The 19,949-nt window shown below is 38.2% G+C and overlaps 6 protein-coding genes across 8 annotated transcripts; 1 reads left to right on the forward strand and 5 right to left on the reverse strand.

Annotated features, from left to right (window-relative positions):
• Nucleotides 1–149: 149 nt before the first annotated feature.
• Nucleotides 150–2,589, reverse strand: LOC140765189 (uncharacterized). Its single transcript, XM_073104141.1, has 2 exons — nt 560–2,589; nt 150–453 (listed from the first exon to the last, which is right to left on the reverse strand). The coding sequence occupies exon 1, from the start codon at nt 2,426–2,428 to the stop codon at nt 572–574; it is 1,857 nt and encodes a 618-aa protein (XP_072960242.1). The 5' UTR covers nt 2,429–2,589; the 3' UTR covers nt 150–453; nt 560–571.
• A 1,145-nt stretch (nt 2,590–3,734) lies between these two features.
• LOC140766123 (phytochromobilin:ferredoxin oxidoreductase, chloroplastic) lies at nt 3,735–8,177 on the reverse strand. 2 transcript variants are annotated; one of them, XM_073105563.1, is made up of 8 exons: nt 7,959–8,172; nt 6,705–6,824; nt 6,463–6,557; nt 5,552–5,645; nt 5,319–5,450; nt 4,548–4,652; nt 4,175–4,225; nt 3,735–4,077 (listed from the first exon to the last, which is right to left on the reverse strand). In XM_073105563.1, the coding sequence occupies exons 1-8, from the start codon at nt 8,049–8,051 to the stop codon at nt 3,889–3,891; spliced, it is 879 nt and encodes a 292-aa protein (XP_072961664.1). In that variant the 5' UTR covers nt 8,052–8,172; the 3' UTR covers nt 3,735–3,888. The 2 variants fall into 2 exon arrangements, with proteins under 2 accessions (XP_072961664.1, XP_072961665.1); XM_073105564.1 differs by lacking the exon at nt 6,705–6,824 and having other exon boundaries at nt 7,959–8,177.
• A 918-nt stretch (nt 8,178–9,095) lies between these two features.
• Nucleotides 9,096–9,930, reverse strand: LOC140765198 (probable calcium-binding protein CML15). The gene has a single exon (XM_073104155.1). It carries the CDS (start codon nt 9,823–9,825, stop codon nt 9,283–9,285), a length of 543 nt encoding a protein of 180 aa, XP_072960256.1. The 5' UTR covers nt 9,826–9,930; the 3' UTR covers nt 9,096–9,282.
• A 1,507-nt stretch (nt 9,931–11,437) lies between these two features.
• LOC140765082 (probable calcium-binding protein CML35) lies at nt 11,438–12,286 on the reverse strand. Its single transcript, XM_073103996.1, has one exon. It carries the CDS (start codon nt 12,195–12,197, stop codon nt 11,652–11,654), a length of 546 nt encoding a protein of 181 aa, XP_072960097.1. The 5' UTR covers nt 12,198–12,286; the 3' UTR covers nt 11,438–11,651.
• A 1,459-nt stretch (nt 12,287–13,745) lies between these two features.
• LOC140765235 (protein DELETION OF SUV3 SUPPRESSOR 1(I)-like) lies at nt 13,746–15,284 on the forward strand. The gene is made up of 2 exons (XM_073104210.1): nt 13,746–14,063; nt 14,882–15,284. Exons 1-2 carry the CDS (start codon nt 13,970–13,972, stop codon nt 15,010–15,012), a joined length of 225 nt encoding a protein of 74 aa, XP_072960311.1. The 5' UTR covers nt 13,746–13,969; the 3' UTR covers nt 15,013–15,284.
• Nucleotides 15,285–15,677: 393 nt separating this feature from the next.
• On the reverse strand, nt 15,678–19,210 carry LOC140765234 (N6-mAMP deaminase). 2 transcript variants are annotated; one of them, XM_073104208.1, is made up of 11 exons: nt 19,051–19,210; nt 17,808–17,878; nt 17,555–17,646; nt 17,427–17,486; nt 17,103–17,330; nt 16,934–17,010; nt 16,767–16,836; nt 16,486–16,599; nt 16,333–16,399; nt 16,132–16,236; nt 15,678–16,046 (listed from the first exon to the last, which is right to left on the reverse strand). In XM_073104208.1, exons 1-11 carry the CDS (start codon nt 19,152–19,154, stop codon nt 15,922–15,924), a joined length of 1,113 nt encoding a protein of 370 aa, XP_072960309.1. In that variant the 5' UTR covers nt 19,155–19,210; the 3' UTR covers nt 15,678–15,921. The 2 variants fall into 2 exon arrangements, with proteins under 2 accessions (XP_072960309.1, XP_072960310.1); XM_073104209.1 differs by lacking the exon at nt 19,051–19,210 and adding an exon at nt 17,995–19,016.
• Between the last annotated feature and the right edge of the window lie 739 nt (nt 19,211–19,949).

Below are 19,949 nucleotides of genomic sequence, written 5' to 3' on the forward strand. Positions count from 1 at the left end.
AACTTTGATCTTTAAGGTGGCAGCCTCCTCCTTTTATACTCTTATCATTTTTGCAGAGATGAAGTTCTGTATTATGACTGATACATAATACGAGACAGCAGAAATGATCTCGTCAGACATTAGAAGAAAAAGATACCCAGAAATACTCATAAGCATAACTCTGAATATTCATATATACAATCTGTGAGATAAGTGGGAGTGTCTTCCGAACAAGAACACTTAAGCACCCACTTGTCAGAGAATACATAAAAATTGCCCGAGACAACTCGAATTTACATGTCAATATTACTCTCTGTAAATGCTTCTTCTGCAACTCCACATATGCAAGCTGATAATATCATAATTAACTTGTTTATGTAGAACATAGTCTCTCCAAGTGCTGGCCCCTGGTGCTGATATTGGCACTGACCCATGAGTTATTTGTTTAGAACTCAGATTAGATTTAGGTGATAACTGTGCAACAAGGAAACGAGACAGTTAGAACATAAAAGTATGTCAAAGAATCTGACAATAAGCCAATGAATATTCTAATGAACATGAGTTTGCTCAATGTTCTTACATCTTACGATAATTAGTTGCAAGCTTGGATAGGCCTTGCTTGTGTGAAGCTGGTCGACTCATGCTGCATGGATTTATCATACATGGGCAATGGAAGAACAGTTTCGAAAGCTTCAACAAGCAATGCCACCTTCCTCTTTCGATCTGGAGCCAATTTTGTGACTGCTTTCTGAAGCGCATAATCAATCATCCATTCCTCTGCATTTTTCCTCTCATCCACCATTTGATGCCTGAGATCAACCGTTTCTGCTTCTGGGTCCGGCTCTAATGGAAGAAGCCTCGGAGACCGTGGATCGAAGTCTTCCATATGTTGTGATTGTTCAGTTAGACTCTTCCTCGTGATTATCATTCTGATGCTTTGCTGAATGCTGGCATCACTAGGAGTTCGGTTAGAGAATTTTGCATTAGAGTCAATGCAGTCATCTTCTCTTAGGCTCATTCCACTGAATGCAAGGCATGCCTCATCGACTTCATCTTCCTCAGTTGTGTTTTCTAATTTGCATGCTGTTATCTCCATTTTCATGCTGATATCATTTCCTTCTACATCAACTGGTTCAAATGCTTCACCATCTGAATGAACATTGGAGGTGTTCTCTTTACCGTCGACTTGGTCGCTTCTTTGCATTTTTGACGGATTACTCCATTTATTTCCCTCTGGTACATCAAGTTCAAATGTTCCAGACGTAAGTTTACAATAATCAGCAAATTGTTCATGTGCTTCTCGAGTCAACTCTACACCATCTTCAGTAATCTCACAAGCGACCAAAATGGAATCTGGCTCAAAATGGAATCCAGCATCTGGATCATCACCATCTTCACTGTCATTGTCGCCAAAGGGATCTATATGCTCTATGCAATCAAAATTACAGACTGTAAAATTTGCTAACTTAGTTCCACTTTTGGCAAGGCCATCATTGTCTTTGCCCAATTCCTGATCACAGTTTACATATTCAAGAAACTTCGTCATCTCATCAATTTCTTCGATTGAAAGATCACTTGCCTGGTCTACACCATCCTCCGAGAACATATCTGAACTGGGTTGGTGTTGCTCATCCAAAGCAACTCCTCCTTCCTCTCCTCCCCTTTCACTGCAGTCTATGGTCACAGTGTTTCCACTGATGACATCTTTGATCTCTCCAACCTCCTCTTTATGCTTAGAATAGATTTCAACGAAGAAATCACAAACTGCTTCTTCTATCAGGGTAGTTACCTTCAAACCAGAAGGTATTTTAATTAATTGCGCAGGAATGTCCGTCTCCTTCTCATCCTTCCCTGGGTGCTTCTTTCTGAATGGAGAAGGCCCTTTTAGTTTCATCCGCTGTTGGGTTTTGATCATTCTCCTCCTTGAGGACAAGAAACTCTTCAAAGCAGGCAAAGGATCATGCCTATGACCATTCAAAGAACAATACGTATACGGGCAAACCTTCTTCGCCGAAGTCCCTTCGGCTTCGGTCCCGCCGGGATTAAGATCCAAAGCCTTAGGGAGCTTGGAATCCTTCAGAGTTGATGAGCAAGTTGCTCTGTTCACATGCAACTTGGGACATACAAATCTTCCTATGTTCTTCTTCAAGGAAGGCCTTAGTGGTTTCAAACTTGGTTTTTTCTTTAGAACCCTCGCAGAGGAGGAGGAAGCTTTGAGTTTACTCAAACTCTTCGAGTTACCAGGAAGATGGTTTATTACCTGCAGCTGCTCCTTTCTGGCATCTGAACTGCTTGTGGGCTTCATATAATTCGGCAACCCGTTCCATTTCTTGATGGATCTCAGCTCCTTCATCTTCTTCCTTGCATCATCTCCTTTTCCAGGTTTGACTTCTTCCTTCTTGGATTTTGGCATAGAACCAAGCTTACTGGGTGCTTTCCTTTGAACCATTGGTGGAAGAAAGATGGGAGTATATTTGCCTATTTCCAATTGCAAGAACTGGAAGTCATCTTGTTCTAGGAGAAATGGAGTAGGTGGAAAGAGGAGGAAAGCTCAAGAGAAACAACGAAGGAAATTTGAATGCTGACTTCCACTTTGATGGTGGTGGGGATTTCTTTGTTTATTTGGTATGTTCATTGGAGCTCCCACATTTGGCTGCTTGCGTCCAAAGTCCAAGTAAGTGGCAGCACGGATACTTCTTTTTTCTTTTTTTTCATTTAACACCCTATAATACATCGCAATTTGAAAATTTTAAAATTACAAGGATCTATTTGAAAGCCATAATTAATGGAACAATACCCGTTATAAATGATATGTGGGAAACTTGTGATGATGGCATCTAACGGCTAGTCAAAACGTGCAGGCCGTTGGAAGACACAGTCCTGGTTCTGGATTTCAAATTGTGGAGGGCCAAGCAGAAGCGGGACCCACCACCTCCCACCCAGCAATTTGAAGTAAACGGGTCGGTACTGAAAAATCCAAACCCGGTTATAAACGGTTTGGGTATGTAAATGTTTCTCCCACTACCGACCCGATAGGCTTTGCGATGGGGAACGGATTCTTAATTATCATATCCGCTAAGGATGACTATATATACGGATTGGATATCCGATGTCTCTGAATTCATTTTCATTTATATCCATTTTCCTATTTGGGTATGCTAACAGGATATGAATACAGATTGCCAAAACTCGAATGCAAAACTGAATCATTGGGTCAGATATAATCTGATCCTTTTTCACCCACTAGTTTTAAGGAATAAATTGCTTTGCATCTAGGTTGAATCTGGATAAACTATCCATACATATCCAAATTAGGAAGCTCACCTGCACCACTAGTCCTTTTTTAATCTTTAAACTAGGTTGAATCAACTCTTTTGACAGAATTCTGCAAGCTTTAAACAAATATTTGGAACCAATTAGTATTGGATAATATAAGAGACATCTTAAAAAATGATCCTCATATTAGTAACTGGTCGGCAAAATGTAGTGGAGTTTAGGCTGCTATGGCCCTCCAGAAAGATCAAAGGGTTTATCCTCACATACCTCTCCTTCCTTTCCTTGCTTTCGGCCAAGGCCGGCAGCAAAAAATTTCTCTTCATTTGGTCTCGGTCAACACAGACTGCCTCCTTTTTTTTTTTTCCCCCTCCACTGCTGCTTTCTTGTTACAAGAATCAAAGAATAATAACACATGAGCAGTTCTTTATTGAAATGAGTAGTTGAATAGTTGTCCATGGCATACAACAGACAATATGCAGTGACTGGAACTTGAAACATTTCATTGAAAAAGGCATGCGAAGAATCTTCAGCCGACGAAGTGTCAGAGTTACATCAGAAATTATGGATACAACAACTCTAGAGATGAGGAAATTTTCACAACAGAGGAGAAATTTTTCCAAGTGAGAGAAGATGTTATCCAGGCCCACCACCACCAATGAAATCCCCTTCGGCATCCCATGGGCGAGTTTCATAAGACTTTCCAATCACACTTCGTTTATGGTTTATTGCCCCATCTTCACATCTATATTCAGGGAAGTAATCCAAAAATGTCTTGGCTCCTAGTGTATTGACACCTTCGAAGAGAAAGTGCCTTACCAAGTCCTGTGAACAGTGAAGGATGAAAAAATATCGATCTCAAAACTGCACCAACAATTAAAGCTAGGTTTATTTTTTTTCCAAATAATGTTGAGAATGGTACCTTTGATAGACTTTCTCCAACCAACTTCTTCAAAATAGGATAACCGGGATCCTGATGTATGACCATATGTTAGCAAATAACTCATTAATGGTAATTTGATTTCTTAAAATTTAACAAAAATATCAAACAGATGTGAATGCATGTAGTGGATAAATAATCATGAAAAAATATTTTATGCCAAAATAAAAGGCTAATGATATTTGTGATTAAAATCATTGAGAAGAGAGAACTATCATGACACTTGAAATAACGTAAAAGAGGAAGCTCCAGATCCAACCAACTACTGTCTATGAAAGCATTAGCACTACTATATGAAGCATTTACATAGCTAAAGGCTCTGAAAGTCTGATTTCTCCCAAGAAAAAGGAAGAACCTTTTCTGATCTCCATGTAAGATATTTGTGTTGTGCTTCCAGGTTTTGAAGGATCTGCGAAGTGTCTTTTTCTTCAACTGCTTGATCTACTAACTCAAGCCATGCCTGTTACGGGTTAAGAATGAATTTAGAGAACAAAAATATTGCGAATATTCTATCAATCAGCTAATAACTGATAATACTAGAAAGTATATCTACTGCAATAATGAAGTTTCAGAAATAAATTATCAATCATCATACAAAGTTTTTGGACAACAGGGTTTGATGATTTTTTAAAAGACAAAATCAAGCATTTCCTAAAAGTGGAGATAAAGGTAGGAATTTTAATCTTTGCTAATCAAAACAGATGAGAATATTTTCTTAAACTTGCTGGCGTCTAAGCACCTATAGAAATAAAGAACTGTTTTTAAAAACTCTGTATCATGATGCATGAATAGTTTATATTTTAAAATGATAGATTCACCCTTGTGTTCCACTTATATCTTTCAAATAATTAAGTTCACCACTACACCTGTTTACAAGAGTACAACAATTTGATAAGCTAGAGGAAAGGACATAACACAATTGACAAATTTCTTATGACTTAAATCCTCCACATTCCCATGATCCCCAGAGTCTCAAGACCAATTAAAATTTTATTAAAATTTAACAGTTTACTAGAAGTTGTTTTTCACTTTTTCCGATAATACTTTGTATGAAGTTTAACAATCTGGTTTAGCTCAATAATTTTTAATATTTCTACTGCTCCAAACAAAAGTGATTGTCCAATACCTTATAGTAGTCCACAAAAGCTGAATATAGTTCGTCATGCTTGTATTGGCTTGAAGTGAATGTAGTCCATAATACAATTGGTGAGAAAAATTTCATAGACTCGCTTGTGACCTTGCCTCCCCATGGGAAAAGCTGTATTTTCTCTATCAAAGATGTGAAGCTACATATAGCAACTTTAATATGAAAAATATCAGTAACATAATTGGTAGCATGAAAGTTTGAAATTTCAGCACCTTAGCATATTTCTGGCCAAGAGGCATTAACTTCTTGTAATATTTCTCCCTGTAATCCCTTCGGATAGTGACATCATATAAGGGATTAAGGTCCCTACAAGCAATTGATTAATTAATTTAAACAACTACTGAGGGTCTTTCCAGCTCACTATACATCCAATTTAACAAAACATATTTAAGAACAATACCATAACCAGAGGAACTTAAACGATGAAAAATAAAGAGTAAAAAAGGAATGGTAACTGTAAACCTAGATGAAAATTGTCAAGAACATTACAATAATCAGTTTATCGTTATCTGCAGAAAGCATATTGATTTTTTTTCAAAAAAAAAGGACTTAAAGCCCTCATCTCAATACAAGGTTCATTGCAGAAAAAACACAGAAAGATTATGGACAAACATTATCTTGCATGTAGAACTTTCTCTTATGTAAACTTCCAAAAACGACACAAACATTATGTAAGCAACCCTGGAAAACCAATTTATATAACATAGCAAATGTAAGGTCCTTTATTTGGCTTAGCTATTAGTTAGCAATCATAATTTATGCGTGAGTTTAGGAAGGTCTTTTCAAAAAGAACAATTTCCTAATCATGCCCATTTTTTATTTTCAGACAGTAACCAAGAAATCTACAAAGTTGGGCCGAGGTTGCATGTTAAGACATAAAGTTAACTGGCACCACTCTAGGTGATCAAAATTAAAATCAGGGACAGAAAAGTACACAAGGAAACATCATTCAAGATGATGAAACTCTTTGTCTCCGACTAGCAGTTGTGAAAAAGTTTCACAAAGTTGGGCTGAGGTTGCTTGTTAAGACATAAAGTTAACGGGCACCACTCTCGGTGATCAAAATAATAATCAGGGACAGAAAAGTACACAAGGAAACATCATTCAAGATGATGAAACTTACAAGACAACAATGCTGCGAGTAGCAGTTGTGAAAAAGTTTGCACAAAATATAGGTAGATCATATTCTGGTTTAGAAAATACAGCATAATCAAGGACCTGCAAAGAAAGAAAATATATAGTAATTAGATAGGATCAGCAAGAAAACTAGTTGAAACTGAAAAATGTCCAAACTGTGATAATCTGGCAGTGCTAAGGGAAGTAGGAGAATGAAACGCAAAATGACAAAGGAAAAGGACGAGATACCTGCATTGCACTGCTGTCTTCAATTGTCAAGCTACGGAGGAGTCTAATTTTAGGTGCACAAAATGAAAGTGCATTCAAAATTGTCTTATCATCTTTGGCTTTGACAAATTTGAACTTTTCCTAAAGCCATGAGGGAAAAATGAAGATAAGGTAACAAAATCTCAACAATGGAAATAGTAGTAATGATGACAATCTGGAAGTGACTATTAGTTTAATGGTAGTTAATGTGATATACCATCAAAAGCCATGATACGGAGATCACATTGCAGTTACTCATGAAAGCCCTACAATTTCTTTGTATCTCTCTCAATGAAAGATTTATGCTTCCTTCCTACCATCAATCATATCCTCTTTCACTATACCTCCAACTAAGATATGAATCCCTTTCGAGGAATCTTACTCCGTTAGACATGACAAGGCAATTAGGCATTTACTTCAGCTGCCTTGTATTATAATATTTCAATCCTTAACATCACGGAAAATCTTTTCTCTGGTCCTATCAGAACCTTTCAATGCTGACTTGTTATAGTTGTATTTTCTACTTGTAAGTACAGTCTCTAATGAAGTTTCAAAAATTTGTTGTCTTACACGAAACTTAATATTGCTGTCTTAGAAATAGTTCCCCAATTTTAAAAGGAGAGAGAGGAAACGAAACAACTCTTGTGATCAAAAGATCTGCATATACTGCATCAAATAGTTCATTTTGATAACCTGTTGCAACCATACTAAACTTGTGATGACAATATTTTATCAAGCCTCACTACGTTCTACAGTATCAGCTTATCTAACAGAGAAACTTCTTCTTCCATCACGAAAAGGGCCATAAAAAATTCATGATACACAAGGGAAGATGATGCAATACGGTTCAGAATCAACCACAATGTAACGAAAAGTCAGCAAAGTGACGCCTTTATTTATCTAGTTACAGATAGAACCATCAGAAAAGCAGTTCTGGGTCTCAAAATATCATGCAACAAAATGCGCAATTAGCTCGACAGAGATAAGAGCACTGAGCCCGTCATTCTAGATAAATGACCAAATAGGCATCAAAACACCAATTGCAACCCGAGAAAGAGGATACCAACATCCAGTTAGTACAAAAGGCAAACACTTTGTGGGCGTAAGAGCAAGGTTCAACAGACACGCAACTCGTTGATCAAAACGTCAAAACTCCCATACTCTAATTCTTTGGAGTCCTTGGAGAATTAGAGGGAGGAGGAGGAGGAGGAGGAATAATTAGAAGAAGGAAGTAACCTGGGAAGGCAGAGGAGTGAGAGTGGTGTGCCGTTGGGTCCGCTCCACCGCGAATTGGACGAACTTTTGGTAAGAAAAGGCAGCGAGATCCATGGCTGTGCTGCGGAGAGCAGGGGGCTTGGAGTGCGAGCTCACTTCCGCTTCCAAAAAGACGAACTCTCGTGGTAATAGATAGGGTTTTTTAGCCGAAGAAGATAAACTGTGAGCTTTTTTATTTTTACGAATAAGCCATTGAAGCTAGCTCTATAAAAATACCGTCTTTGTTTACATATAAAGACTTCAAATTTACAACCGTACGAACTCCGTGGCTTTAACTAATTAAAAATATATATTTAAGATAACACATAATATTTAAAGTCCTCGTCATTGGATATTAATGATCTAGGTTAAATGCAGTTTACCTATGTATTATGTCTAAATTTATTTTATCTTTTTATGCTTTAAAAAATTTAAAACTAATTTTTATATTTATAATTAAAATAAGACTGTTAGTATTTCTATTAAAGTTAACTGAGTATCATAGCTATTTTGATAATTCATAAAATCTGTATGTTTTTTTAATAAATATGATGGAAATTTAATAGTTTTAATTTAGTCATAGTATATTTACTGATTTGAGATATTTTTGAAGTACGAGAATAAAATAATTTTTACCGTAATTTTTTTTTTCTGTTTACAAATAGATTTTTTTTTTAAAATATATTATATTGGACCAAACAAAATCAAGTAAACTCTACGTGAACCCAACCTCTTACCAGGTGGTATAGGACTTTGTGTTGGTAGTTGAGCGGTGGCTCAACATTCGTTCGTATCTTGAAAAATATAAGTGTATATCTGATGGAATTTATTTGATAAATTTAATTTTCTTTTCATTGGATAAGATTGGTTTTCTAAACGGATGTCAAAACATAGTATATGAAAGAGGAGAAAATCAAGTCATTGTTTGTAGCCACATAATATGAAACCAAAAACGCGGCATAATAAATTGTTAGTCATCGCCACCTATATTGTACTTGTGTAATAATTAGAAAATCTCAGCTTAAAGGAAAATTAGACTAGAAAAATGAAAGAGAAAGGGATGTCCATCAAATGGATTAGGGAGAAAGAAATGTGTCCAGTGTCCCCAAAATATATACACTTTTTATAAGAAGATACGTATTACCTTTGATTAGTAGACAACAATAATACAGCAGTTAAACATAACAAAGTATTTTGTTTTTTTTTTTAAAAAAAAATAGCGAAAGAAAACAAAAGGAATTTTTTTTTTATTTGTATGATGCGAAGTACTCCAGCTGCACCGGCAGACGCGAAAGCGAGGGATCGATCACCCGATCTTTGCGAGAGCGAAAACCGAGGAGGATCCATTGGCCATCATAACCTTGAACTCCTCGAACGAGACGAGCCCGTCTCCATCTCGATCCACGCCGTCGATCATCCTCCGGCACTGCGCCACCGAAGCCCCCTCCCCCAGCCCACGGAGCACGCGCGCGAGCTCGTCGGCGGAGATTGAACCGTTGCGGTCGAGGTCGAAGACGGAGAAGGCGTCTCGGAGGTCCTTCTCGCCGGCGGCGCCGGCGTTGAGGTCGGCGAACTCCTCGAGGCTGATGAACCCGTCGCCGTCGGCGTCCGCCTCCCTCATCATCCTCTCCACCTCCTCCTCCGTCGCCGGCTTCCCCAAGCTCTCGAAGATCGCCGACAGCTCCGATCTCGAGATCCGGCCGTCGCCGTTGGAATCGAACTTATTAAACACTCGCTCCATCTCCTCCTCCGAATCCTGCGAGGAGACAACAGTCTCCGGCGGCGGAGAGCTCGTCGGCGATGGCTTCGATTGGCTCCGGCGCCGGAAGAGGGAACGGATCTTTCCCATGGATCGGAGTAGGCGATGCTAATTCTCGGTACTTTGTTTGTTTGGGATAACAGCGAGAATTGAGGTAGAATTTATAGGTGGTTGAGGAGATTTCGAGATAATTTCGAGAGGAGAGGGGGGGGGACTGAGTCGGTGGAGGTGAAGATAGTAAGTGGTACGGATACCGCCTGCGCTACTAGTAGTCGGTGATATGGGTAGGAATTAGAAACGGAGTAGAGCGGCGGTGACCGCATTCTTCCGCTCCAAAGAAGGTGGACGGGCCCACACGCGTTGCGTGATCAAAGGGGAATTCACGGGGGCCAAACTCCAAGGTGTATTATTTTTAGCAAAAATAATATGTGAATAATTAGAGGGTCTTAATAATAGAAAACTTTAGACAAAAGTTGCGGTGGATCGTCCGCAGTCCTGATTGCAGGAAATTATAGTAGGCCGATTCAGTTACGATACTTGGCGAGGAATAATTGGCTGCCACCCCGAGTTCCTGAATCAGTGCTGCAGATGATAGTACGAGTGGTCACGTCGGAAGCGTGAAGGTAACACAGTTGGCTTGCTTTTGCCGAAAGAAGAGTACAATTAGTCCGTGAGATGGGAGGAAACCAACGGTTATTTTAAATGTCATTCAGATATGGGGATGAATGCTACGATACGTGTCCACAATGAATTGCACGGATCCAACAGAAGATTTCGAACAAGGTTAATCGAGACGATCAATTTCTCTTGCCTTATTTGGGAACACACTGGACCCGAGTTAGATTTGACGATGGGCCACATGTCCAAGCATCGACTGCCAGATCTTGGACTGGAGACTGGGAGTTGGTTTGATCGGTTGATCCACCCACCGGAATACGGCTGGTGTAACTATAAATCTATCATTATAAACCCGTTCAAAAGGAACTGACTAAAACGGCCGATTATAATGAGCTCAGTTCATTTAGAATCCCTGTGGAAACGGCATTAAGCTAGCATAAATATTTTTTAAAATATTATTTAAATAAAAATAGAGTTTAATTATAACTTATCTTTATATATTTTTGACACGATATCACTTTATTTTATTATATTATAAAAACGTATATATATTTTAAATTTTTGAAAAGTTACGGCCGCTTAGAAGTCATAAAAACTCTTTTTCTTTTCTTTCTTTTGATGTTGTTCGTGAGGAAGATAAAAGAGAGTTAGGATGGAAAAATTTATTGGAGGTTAGAAAAAGTTGAATTGGGAAAGAAAATTTTAAAGGTTTTCCTAGTCATCGTAGGAAAAGAGATAGAGACAAAATTATCTAAAATTTATTAAGATAATCTTATCTATTTAAAAATAAAAAATTATTTACGTGTTTGGCACGGGAGTTCTAACTTACGAAAAGTTCAACAAAGAAAGTAATTGTAAATTTTAATATTACTGAGCAAAATGATATCTAAGTCAAATCAGCAAAGGTTTCTATCTCCATCTAGGTTCTATCTCCATCCTATAAACGTGACAGTATAAGCACGGATCTTAATGATATGCCTTTGGATGGTCTCACAAAGTAATCATTGTTGGGTTTATGGATGTATGAGCAATTGTGCCATCAAATAATATCAAATTAGTGGTTAAAGTAAGATAAAGAGCTAAATTCTCGGAGGAAAGGCATATATACTTTGATTCATAAAACCAACAACTTTCTTGCAATTGCCAATTAACAAATCAATTGTTCATCTACCCATAGACACTTGATATCCATTACAAAATCGATTGTTCGCCTCCCGCGTTCTTAAAATTACGAGACCATCCATCACGGCCGTCCGTTTAATATCCCACGTTTGATTTCATCTGGTCCTTCGGAGGGATCACCAATCAACACCGCTGGCCGTCATCATGCGAGCGAAGTCCTCAAAACCAACGAACCCATCACCGTCTCCGTCGACGCCACCGATCATACGGCGGCAATCTTCCAAACTACACCCCTCGTCTCCCAGCGCAACGAAAACCCTAAACAACTCCTCCGCCGAGATCTTCCCGTCTCCGTCGGCGTCGAAGACGGCGAACGCTTCCCGGAGCTCGTCCTCATCCGCGCCGACGCCGCCAGAGAGGTCGGCCTCAGCCGCCGCCATCATTGCCACCACCTCCTCCTCCGTCGGTGGATCCGTCCCGATCCGCCGGAGCACCGCCTCCATCTCCCTCCTCGAGATCTTGAGCACGCCGGGTCCGGCGGCCGCGGCGGATTTGGGGAGGACGGAGTCGGGAGTCGATCGGGGGCAGGAGGAGACGGAATCATCGGAGGAGGAGGAGGATGACGAGGCGGCGGAAGCGAAGGACGAGGTGGCGCTTCGGGAGATCGAGCGGCTCTTCTTCTTCTTCGAGGAGACGAAGAAGGAAGAGACGGAGAGCTTCATTCTAGAGAGATTATAGAGGAGAGGAGAGGGGAGGAGAGAGAAAGGTCTGAGAGCTTGAGGGGTTTGGTGAGAGAGATGAAGGAGAGAGGAAGGTGAGGCAGAGGCGAGTTTAAAAAGGAAGTGTGGGAGAAGTGGGAGGTGAGCTTCGAAGAAGTTTCGTCTGAGAATTTTGAGGCATAACAAATTAACAATTCTACGGCCTGGCTTTGCGGCACCCACCGATCGCATCCAGAATCGGGGTGCAGGAACCCTGTACAACCGCAGTGCTTTGCATCTCCTGATTGGCTAGCAGCGGAAGCACTATCCTCTTCGACTTATTAGCTGGAGAAAAAGTGGGGTTGGGTTGGTTTGGGGCGGGAGGGGGGATGTTCGCTTCTTCCTTTGATTTGTTTTATACGAAGGATTTGGTATTGTTGATTAGCTGTTGGCTGTTAATGGCGAGAGGGAATTGAAAGACTCCAAAGCACGTTGTTTGAATTTTTTAATTGAGAATTTGCTAACATTCCCATTCCCCCCACCCTCACCCTCGGTGGGCTGCTCTCCGCTGGATTCAAACGTGAGCACTACTCAATGCAGATATATTTACTCTTTTACCCTTGCTACTATTATAAGTATTTTTTTTAAAAAAAATAATTTAAGAGCTCGAACGGTATATAGACCCGACAATACCAACCCAACTTTAATAGTTGAGTTGGCAGGTATCTTCCCTATTATTAATTTGGTTATGGGTTCGACTCCAAACCCAAACAATATTATTGTGGAGAAATTGTCTGGTGGCTTAGCTCGATTTGGTTGGCGGCTCGACAGTGCGGCTAGCTTGGAACAAATCGCAACGATGTTTGATTCGAAGCAATTGTTCGACGACGCATATAGTTTGAAACTTAGACTAAGTAGCTAAAAGCTTTGTGTAACCTAAGTGCCTCTATATCTAAGGAGAGTTGGGCATTTATCTAACCTAGATCTAGCTTTCGGATTCATGAATGATAATATATATAAACTAGACCACTAACTAATTAAATCGATAGATAGAAGATTATACAAAAGTATATAATCTATTTTTTAATATCACTATTTTCATAAAGTTTTAAACTTAGCGATAAGGAGATAGGACGAAATCAAATATAAAAAAAATTCAAAAACCAAATTGTAACGGTTTGCTTACCCCTACTACTACCGACTAGTACATTAATATGCATTTTACTTTTAATTTCTAATTTATATCGTGTTGGATACTAGTACGGTCGGACGGAAATGGTACTCCAATCAATCCTATTGCAATGTTTAAGAACTAACGATAAAAAAAACAATAATAAACGGGCGATAATTGTAAATAGTATAATTATATGGAAGTCGTTCGCAATATTTGGACGCGGTAGCTAATCAGGCACGAAACTTACCTTAAATCCACTCATTCATGTGGTCCCCACGCGCTTCCATCGAAATCCCGCGCCGATTTGAAACTTTAATGGGCGGACTAGTCCTACTTGATTATCTAAATTAATTCCTCCGCAGAAGAACTCCCATTATTGAATCCATTTCTAGACGTGCCCAGGAAGTAAGAACACGTCTATTATACTTTAACCCTTGTCGGTTTAATTTTGGGGTTTAAATTAATGGGATTGGGCCATGGCCTGGCCCATATAGAATCGATCGATCTGTGATCTGTATTTAGGGGTTTCTCGAAAGGTAGGATTCAGAAGCATCTAGAGATTGAAGCGATCGATCGGCTGTTTCTACTTGATTTGATTCCAGGCGTACTTTCCTCTGCTCAGATGGCGACAGAGAGGAAGCCCGCGGCGACTGAGGACGCCAAGATCGACCTATTCGAGGACGACGACGAGTTCGAGGAGTTTGAGATCGATCGAGGTAATTCTTCTCGGAAATTTTCGCATTTTAGGTGGTTCGTTTGTTAGATCTTTTGATGTTTGATGGCATGGTTTGGTTATCTAAGTTGTTTGATTAGGTCGTTCTTCTAGCACACTGTTTGATTCGTAGCTCAGTTTGGGAGAAATATAGAAATTTGCGATTGATCACCAAATGTTGTTGTAGATGAATTGATTGCAAGGAGGAGGAGTATGCATCGTTGATGATCTTTTCTGAAACATTCGAGTTATATTTCCTTTTTAAGGGGAAATCAACAAGTTTGCAGTTGTACCACCTTAACTGGTGAGGCCATTAAGACTGATGCCTAGGGCTAAATTAAGGAGATTGGAAGAATTAATCCCATTTACTCTCAACCAAACATTCGTCTATTGCTTGCATGTATGCAGTTCCTTTTCCAGTTGGATTCTTTTATCAGCCAAAGCTTTTGTTGGTGATCTCCATAAGCCTTGTATATGGTTTGAAACTCTTTTTTCTTGGTGCTGCCTGTTCTCCTATTGGCCTGTTCAATCCTTTTCTACAGATCTTGTGAGCATTAGGTATTATCATATGCGGTTCTATATCCGGCAGCTGCTACCGGCAGGTTATTTTTGTGTTACATTCCACTTTATGTGATCTATAGTCACATACTCTTGCTTGCTATTGTTATGCATTCTAGTTGATCCTTTGGGTGCCCTCTGTTATAAAGATTGTTCAAGTTTCTATGAGCAAATTCACCAGGCATTTCATCTTTTAACTATGTTGATGGGCAATATACCCTAATTAGCTAATTCTTTGCACTTGGGTTATCATTTATCTTGCAGAATGGGATGACAAAGAAGAAGGTCAAGAAGTTATCCAGCAGTGGGAGGATGACTGGGATGACGATGATGTTAATGATGATTTCTCTCTGCAGCTGAGGAAAGAGTTGGAGAGCAACTCTGAGAAGAGTTAAATGCCCACTTTGCATGTAAAAGGGCAACTACTGATCTATTGAAGGAAGAAGCTGTTCACTCTATCCTGCATAAGTCCTTTTCTGTCTGTTATAAGACCACAAAACTTGTGCTGTACCATGTAATTGGCTGGCTAGTATTCTGTATGCATGGACGAGTTCAAGTATGAAATCCGAGGCGATGCGATATTCTTAGTAGTTAAGCTCTTTGAAATCGCAGTTACTTAGACTAATGTGATAGCTGTATGTGGTTGATAAAGACTCTCTTTCTGATAGATGGCTGGCTTTATTTGTAAAGCCTCTTGGAGGTGGCCTTGTATTGTTGAACGCATTGAATGTTTACTGTGTTCAATAATTAGGGTTTGCTACTCACTTGATAATTATCTCTTGATGAAAGATCAAACTCTGGCAAGCCTGTAACAGTCATCAACTTAGCCATTACAAGAAATGCATTTCTGCTGACACCCATAATTTTGAATTTTGTTTAGATTACTTCTAGTTCTTGAATCGTAAAGCCGTGATAAAAGTTCCAAGCATTTTTCATGGAGAATGGCTGGATTTCATTCTCATCTCTTGTTTATCCTATAGACTCATGACAAACAAGTGCTAGTTGATCATCCAGATATTCAAGTTTCTGTCCTATTAACAGAACTGCAACTCATTTACAGTACGAGAAGTGGATGACCACAAAACAAGAAACTATCATAAGGGAATATATATGCATAACAGTCTTAATCTTGCAAGCATTTGAATCTTTGTTTCAATCAGGTTCTCAAGATATGCTAAAGATTCATTGCAGCTTAAAAAGGCACTGAGGATCAGATAATGATCCTGTGAAGCAGATTCTAGTAGCAGTCTGGGAAACTTTTAGGTATTTTTTTTTAAGATACTTGGGATGCATCACATAAAGTTCTATAGCACTAGTTTTCTCTGAGCATCCTCAAAGACTTTCATCAGACTCTTCTTCATCTCACTGTCGGCAAAAATATATTCGACAGCCTTCTGAGAAATTTGAAGCATTTCACCCTTGCTGAGCCCTATTTGTACAAGGGAAAGAGACGGAGATATGAACAAGTGAAATTTTATGTCTATCACTCCTAAATAGATGAAGAAGATGCTTACCAAATGCCGAGGCAACAAGGAAGTACTCGTTGGATAGGCTTGTCGAGAACAAACCAGGATCATCAGTGCACAGGGCCAGTGGATGCTTTGCATTGTATAGATCAACTGTATATACAGTATAAGATGGAGAGATGTTAAACAGATGAATGTAAGGCTTAACTGCTTAACACATTTATTTATACAGGGCATGAAAAAACAAACCAAAATGATGGTACTCTACAGAAGGAACTCTTTCTGTTCTCACATTGGAAGTCAGACATATCTCAACCTGCAGAAGGTTAAGACTTCAGAAGAATGAGTAGAATTATTACTGACAGACATTCAGAATAACTTAGGAAATACATATAACATTACAGGAATCTTTAGTGACTTGAGCGTTTTCCACTCTTCTTCTTCGAGGTAACAGACATGGCCCATCCTCTGAGGACAGAAGTCCAACATAGCTTGGATCTCTTTCTTATTAGGTACCTACATGTACTAAGTTTTGACGATAAAAAATAGTTGGTCAATTAAAATTGTAGAACACCAATAAAGGTCCTCCACAGCCTTAGTTTTGTTCATGTGAAACAGGGTAAGCAAGAAAAAAAACTGTATCATTTAACGAAATCTGTATCTACTCAAAGCTCTTGACAGACCTCTCCACAGTGAAGAGTAATAGGGAGCCCTACTTCTTTGGCATGCTTTAGAGCTGGCAGGTAGGTCTGCCTACATAACAATAAAACACAAACTAAAAAAAGTATATTGACTTTTAACATTAGACATGCAGGTTTATTCCATTCAGATGTGAGACATTTTACTTTACCATTCACCAATAACAGGATTGCCAGAAAGGTCAATACCAACCACCCCCAAATCCTTCATTTCCACTGCCAAATCAACCTATACCATACATTTAAAGTCATCAGTTAAGCAATGGTGCAGCTGTTATGACCAAAAACTATATCTAAGCGAAAAGAGCTTCCCTAACATACTGTTTCAACTGCTGCTGTAGTAGTCTCACGGCGGTCAATACTTAAAAGAAGGCCCATATATATCTTTCTCCTCTTCATTTCAGCGGATGTACCATTTATGATAGTAGATTCTGAACCATTCTCATTGCTTGAGTCAAAAAGCACTACATCAACAGTTTCAACAGCCCTTAAGCCATCAATAACTGCTTTCATGTAAGAGCGCTTAGTCATCCCTTTAGCTTCATTTTTCTGTTAAGATTACAAAATCAGCATCAGTCATGTGTGAGTTTTAGTCATTACCAAAGGAAAGAACAATCAGAGAAGGAAAAGATGCACATACAATACCTTCGGAGTTGTCCTTAATTCCAGATAAACAACATTCTCAGCTGCAAAATCTTCAATAACCTGATTAAAGTTGAATGAAAATTTAGTCAAGTACTAGAAATCTTGCAAGAGATGTGATATGGACATACTTCCTTAGTGATTCTGGTCACAGTTTCATGGTCAGTTGCGAGTATGTGAAACAAATCAAAAAGCTGGAAGCACTCCGGCAAAGATCTACCATCTGCATAAAGTCCAAAAGACAATATGAATACTTTATTCAAACTAATTTGGCTACCACAGGCCCGAAAATCTTGTACTTTTATTATCAAAATTAAGCCTACTTACTATGAAGGCAAGGAATATCACAGTATTATCAGAGTACATAAGATGCCTTCTACTTACATTTCATGATTATATGTTCTACGTCTTCAAAAACAATGACACCCTTTTCTCCCAGCCTTTTTGCAAGTTCTCTAAAGAAGAAGATCAACAACAGAAAAAGAAAGTTCAGGTAACAGCTAAAGAAAAAAAAACTTTTGGACATTTAACAAGAGGAATTTATTTGCAGTATGAATGTCAGAATCCTTACCTTCTAAGGACATTAGCTACACTTTAAATCCAACTTCAGTACTGTCAACAGTCAAAGCAAATAACTTTTGGACATTTAACGTTTACTATCTTTTATCAGTAATTGACAATTTCAAGTTTCTAATATTATTCGAACAAGCAAGTAAAATTTTCTTAAAAAGTGAGAAGTAGAATGACAGAGATGATCTTCAATATGGAAAAGCAACAAAACCAATATAGATGGAAAAGCAAATGATAACTATTAGTGCCATTCATGTAACAGGAGATGCCAATCAAACATTAGCAGCTCATCAAGTCTGGAAGGGGAAAAGATTGTTCTAGTAAGAATCAGTCTAGTAATTTAAGAGGGTTGTTTTTCATACAATTATGTTGAACAGATTTATAATATCTATTCTAATCTAATCCAACTCGAACCAATAGGACTTCCAAATAAGCCACAAAAATCTGACGAATTCGGTCTTTGTTCATCTAATAAATTCTTTTGGTCCTAAAGATCATGCTGGAAAGAGTAGTTGCAAAAGATTAGTCTAATTGTACAATACCATTATCTTAATTTAAGGAACTTTATTTCTTCCGTCCAATTCATAAGTCGGGATTCTTGCCTCAAGCTGACTGCCTCCATTTCCTTCAACTCTCCAAATTGTTCTTCTTCTTAACATGTATATTACCTAGTTGTACCCAAATGGGACAACTTTTAACCCAACTCTATATCTATGTCTCTTCTTCCTAATTGCTTCTCTGCTACTTAGAATTTAGAAACAGGTAGGACTAAAGCCAACTATCATGATGCCCAACTACAAGAAATAGAAAATATCTTAATAATAATAATAATAATAAAAGATGAGAACTTGCAGATGGTTCCGCAATAGATTTCTCATTTCTAATCCCCCATCCCAAGAGGAATAAACCAAAATAAAATGGGGAAAAAAAGAAGAAGCGCAAACAAACGGGTCCACTTACAATCCCAAGTATATGAGCTTCGAGTCTTAAAAATATAACCCGATATTAGAGATCTCGAGGTCATATCAAGATGTACGAGAAAGAGAGGAAAGCTCACAAAAGGGTGGAGTCTCGGATGGAGCCATTGAGATGCGCGTGGAGCTCAATCTTGGGAAGCGCATGGCACCACTCCCTCATCTCCACATCATCATCTCCTTCCATCTCTTTTTCTCCTATGGAGTGATGCTGGAGAGACTCTCAACTCTCGATACTTACTTTATAGACAGACGACCAACACGAAATTAAAATTAATTTCCTTTCTTTTCTTTTCTTTTCTTTTCTTTTGATCACAACCAATTAGTCTATATACAAGAGTACACAGCAGACAAAAGAGTCTATAGGATTTTTATATGATATATTAAATATGATTAATATTTTTTTAAAAAAATTGGTATATAAATATAAAATATAATTTTAATCGGAGAGATTATGACGTAATATTAAAGGAAAGAAACTAATGAATATTTAAAATTTTATTAAATATATCAACTTGAAGCATAGTGCTAATATATTAATATATCCTATGCGGTAGTTATATCTTTCAAATCAAAACTTCTAGAAACATGGTTACACAACGTAATTGTAATTCGTTCCGTCTACAAACTAATTATTATTTTTTTTGATAACTTGAAATAAAAAAGTAAAATCTCTTTATAAACAAATTAATCAATTCTCTTAATAAACTTTGACAGGAAATTTGTTAATTATTAACGCTAATGTTTATGGAGAAAATCGAATGCATTAAATATAGACTAAATTTACATACAACACTCTATCATTCATGTAAATTAAGTTCTATGATTTAACGAATCAGTTAGTTAAACTTAATCAAATCTCTGAGTTAAATTAATCATACTAAAAAATTATAAAAATACCCTTAATTATATTATACCAAAGATATTTTAGTTATTTTGAAAATGAAAATATCTATACTTAACGAAATATTCTGAGCGTTAA

This window comes from Typha angustifolia, chromosome 8 (assembly GCF_048772165.1).
Source record: "Typha angustifolia cultivar Huaian chromosome 8, ASM4877216v1, whole genome shotgun sequence".
NCBI lineage: Eukaryota > Viridiplantae > Streptophyta > Magnoliopsida > Poales > Typhaceae > Typha > Typha angustifolia.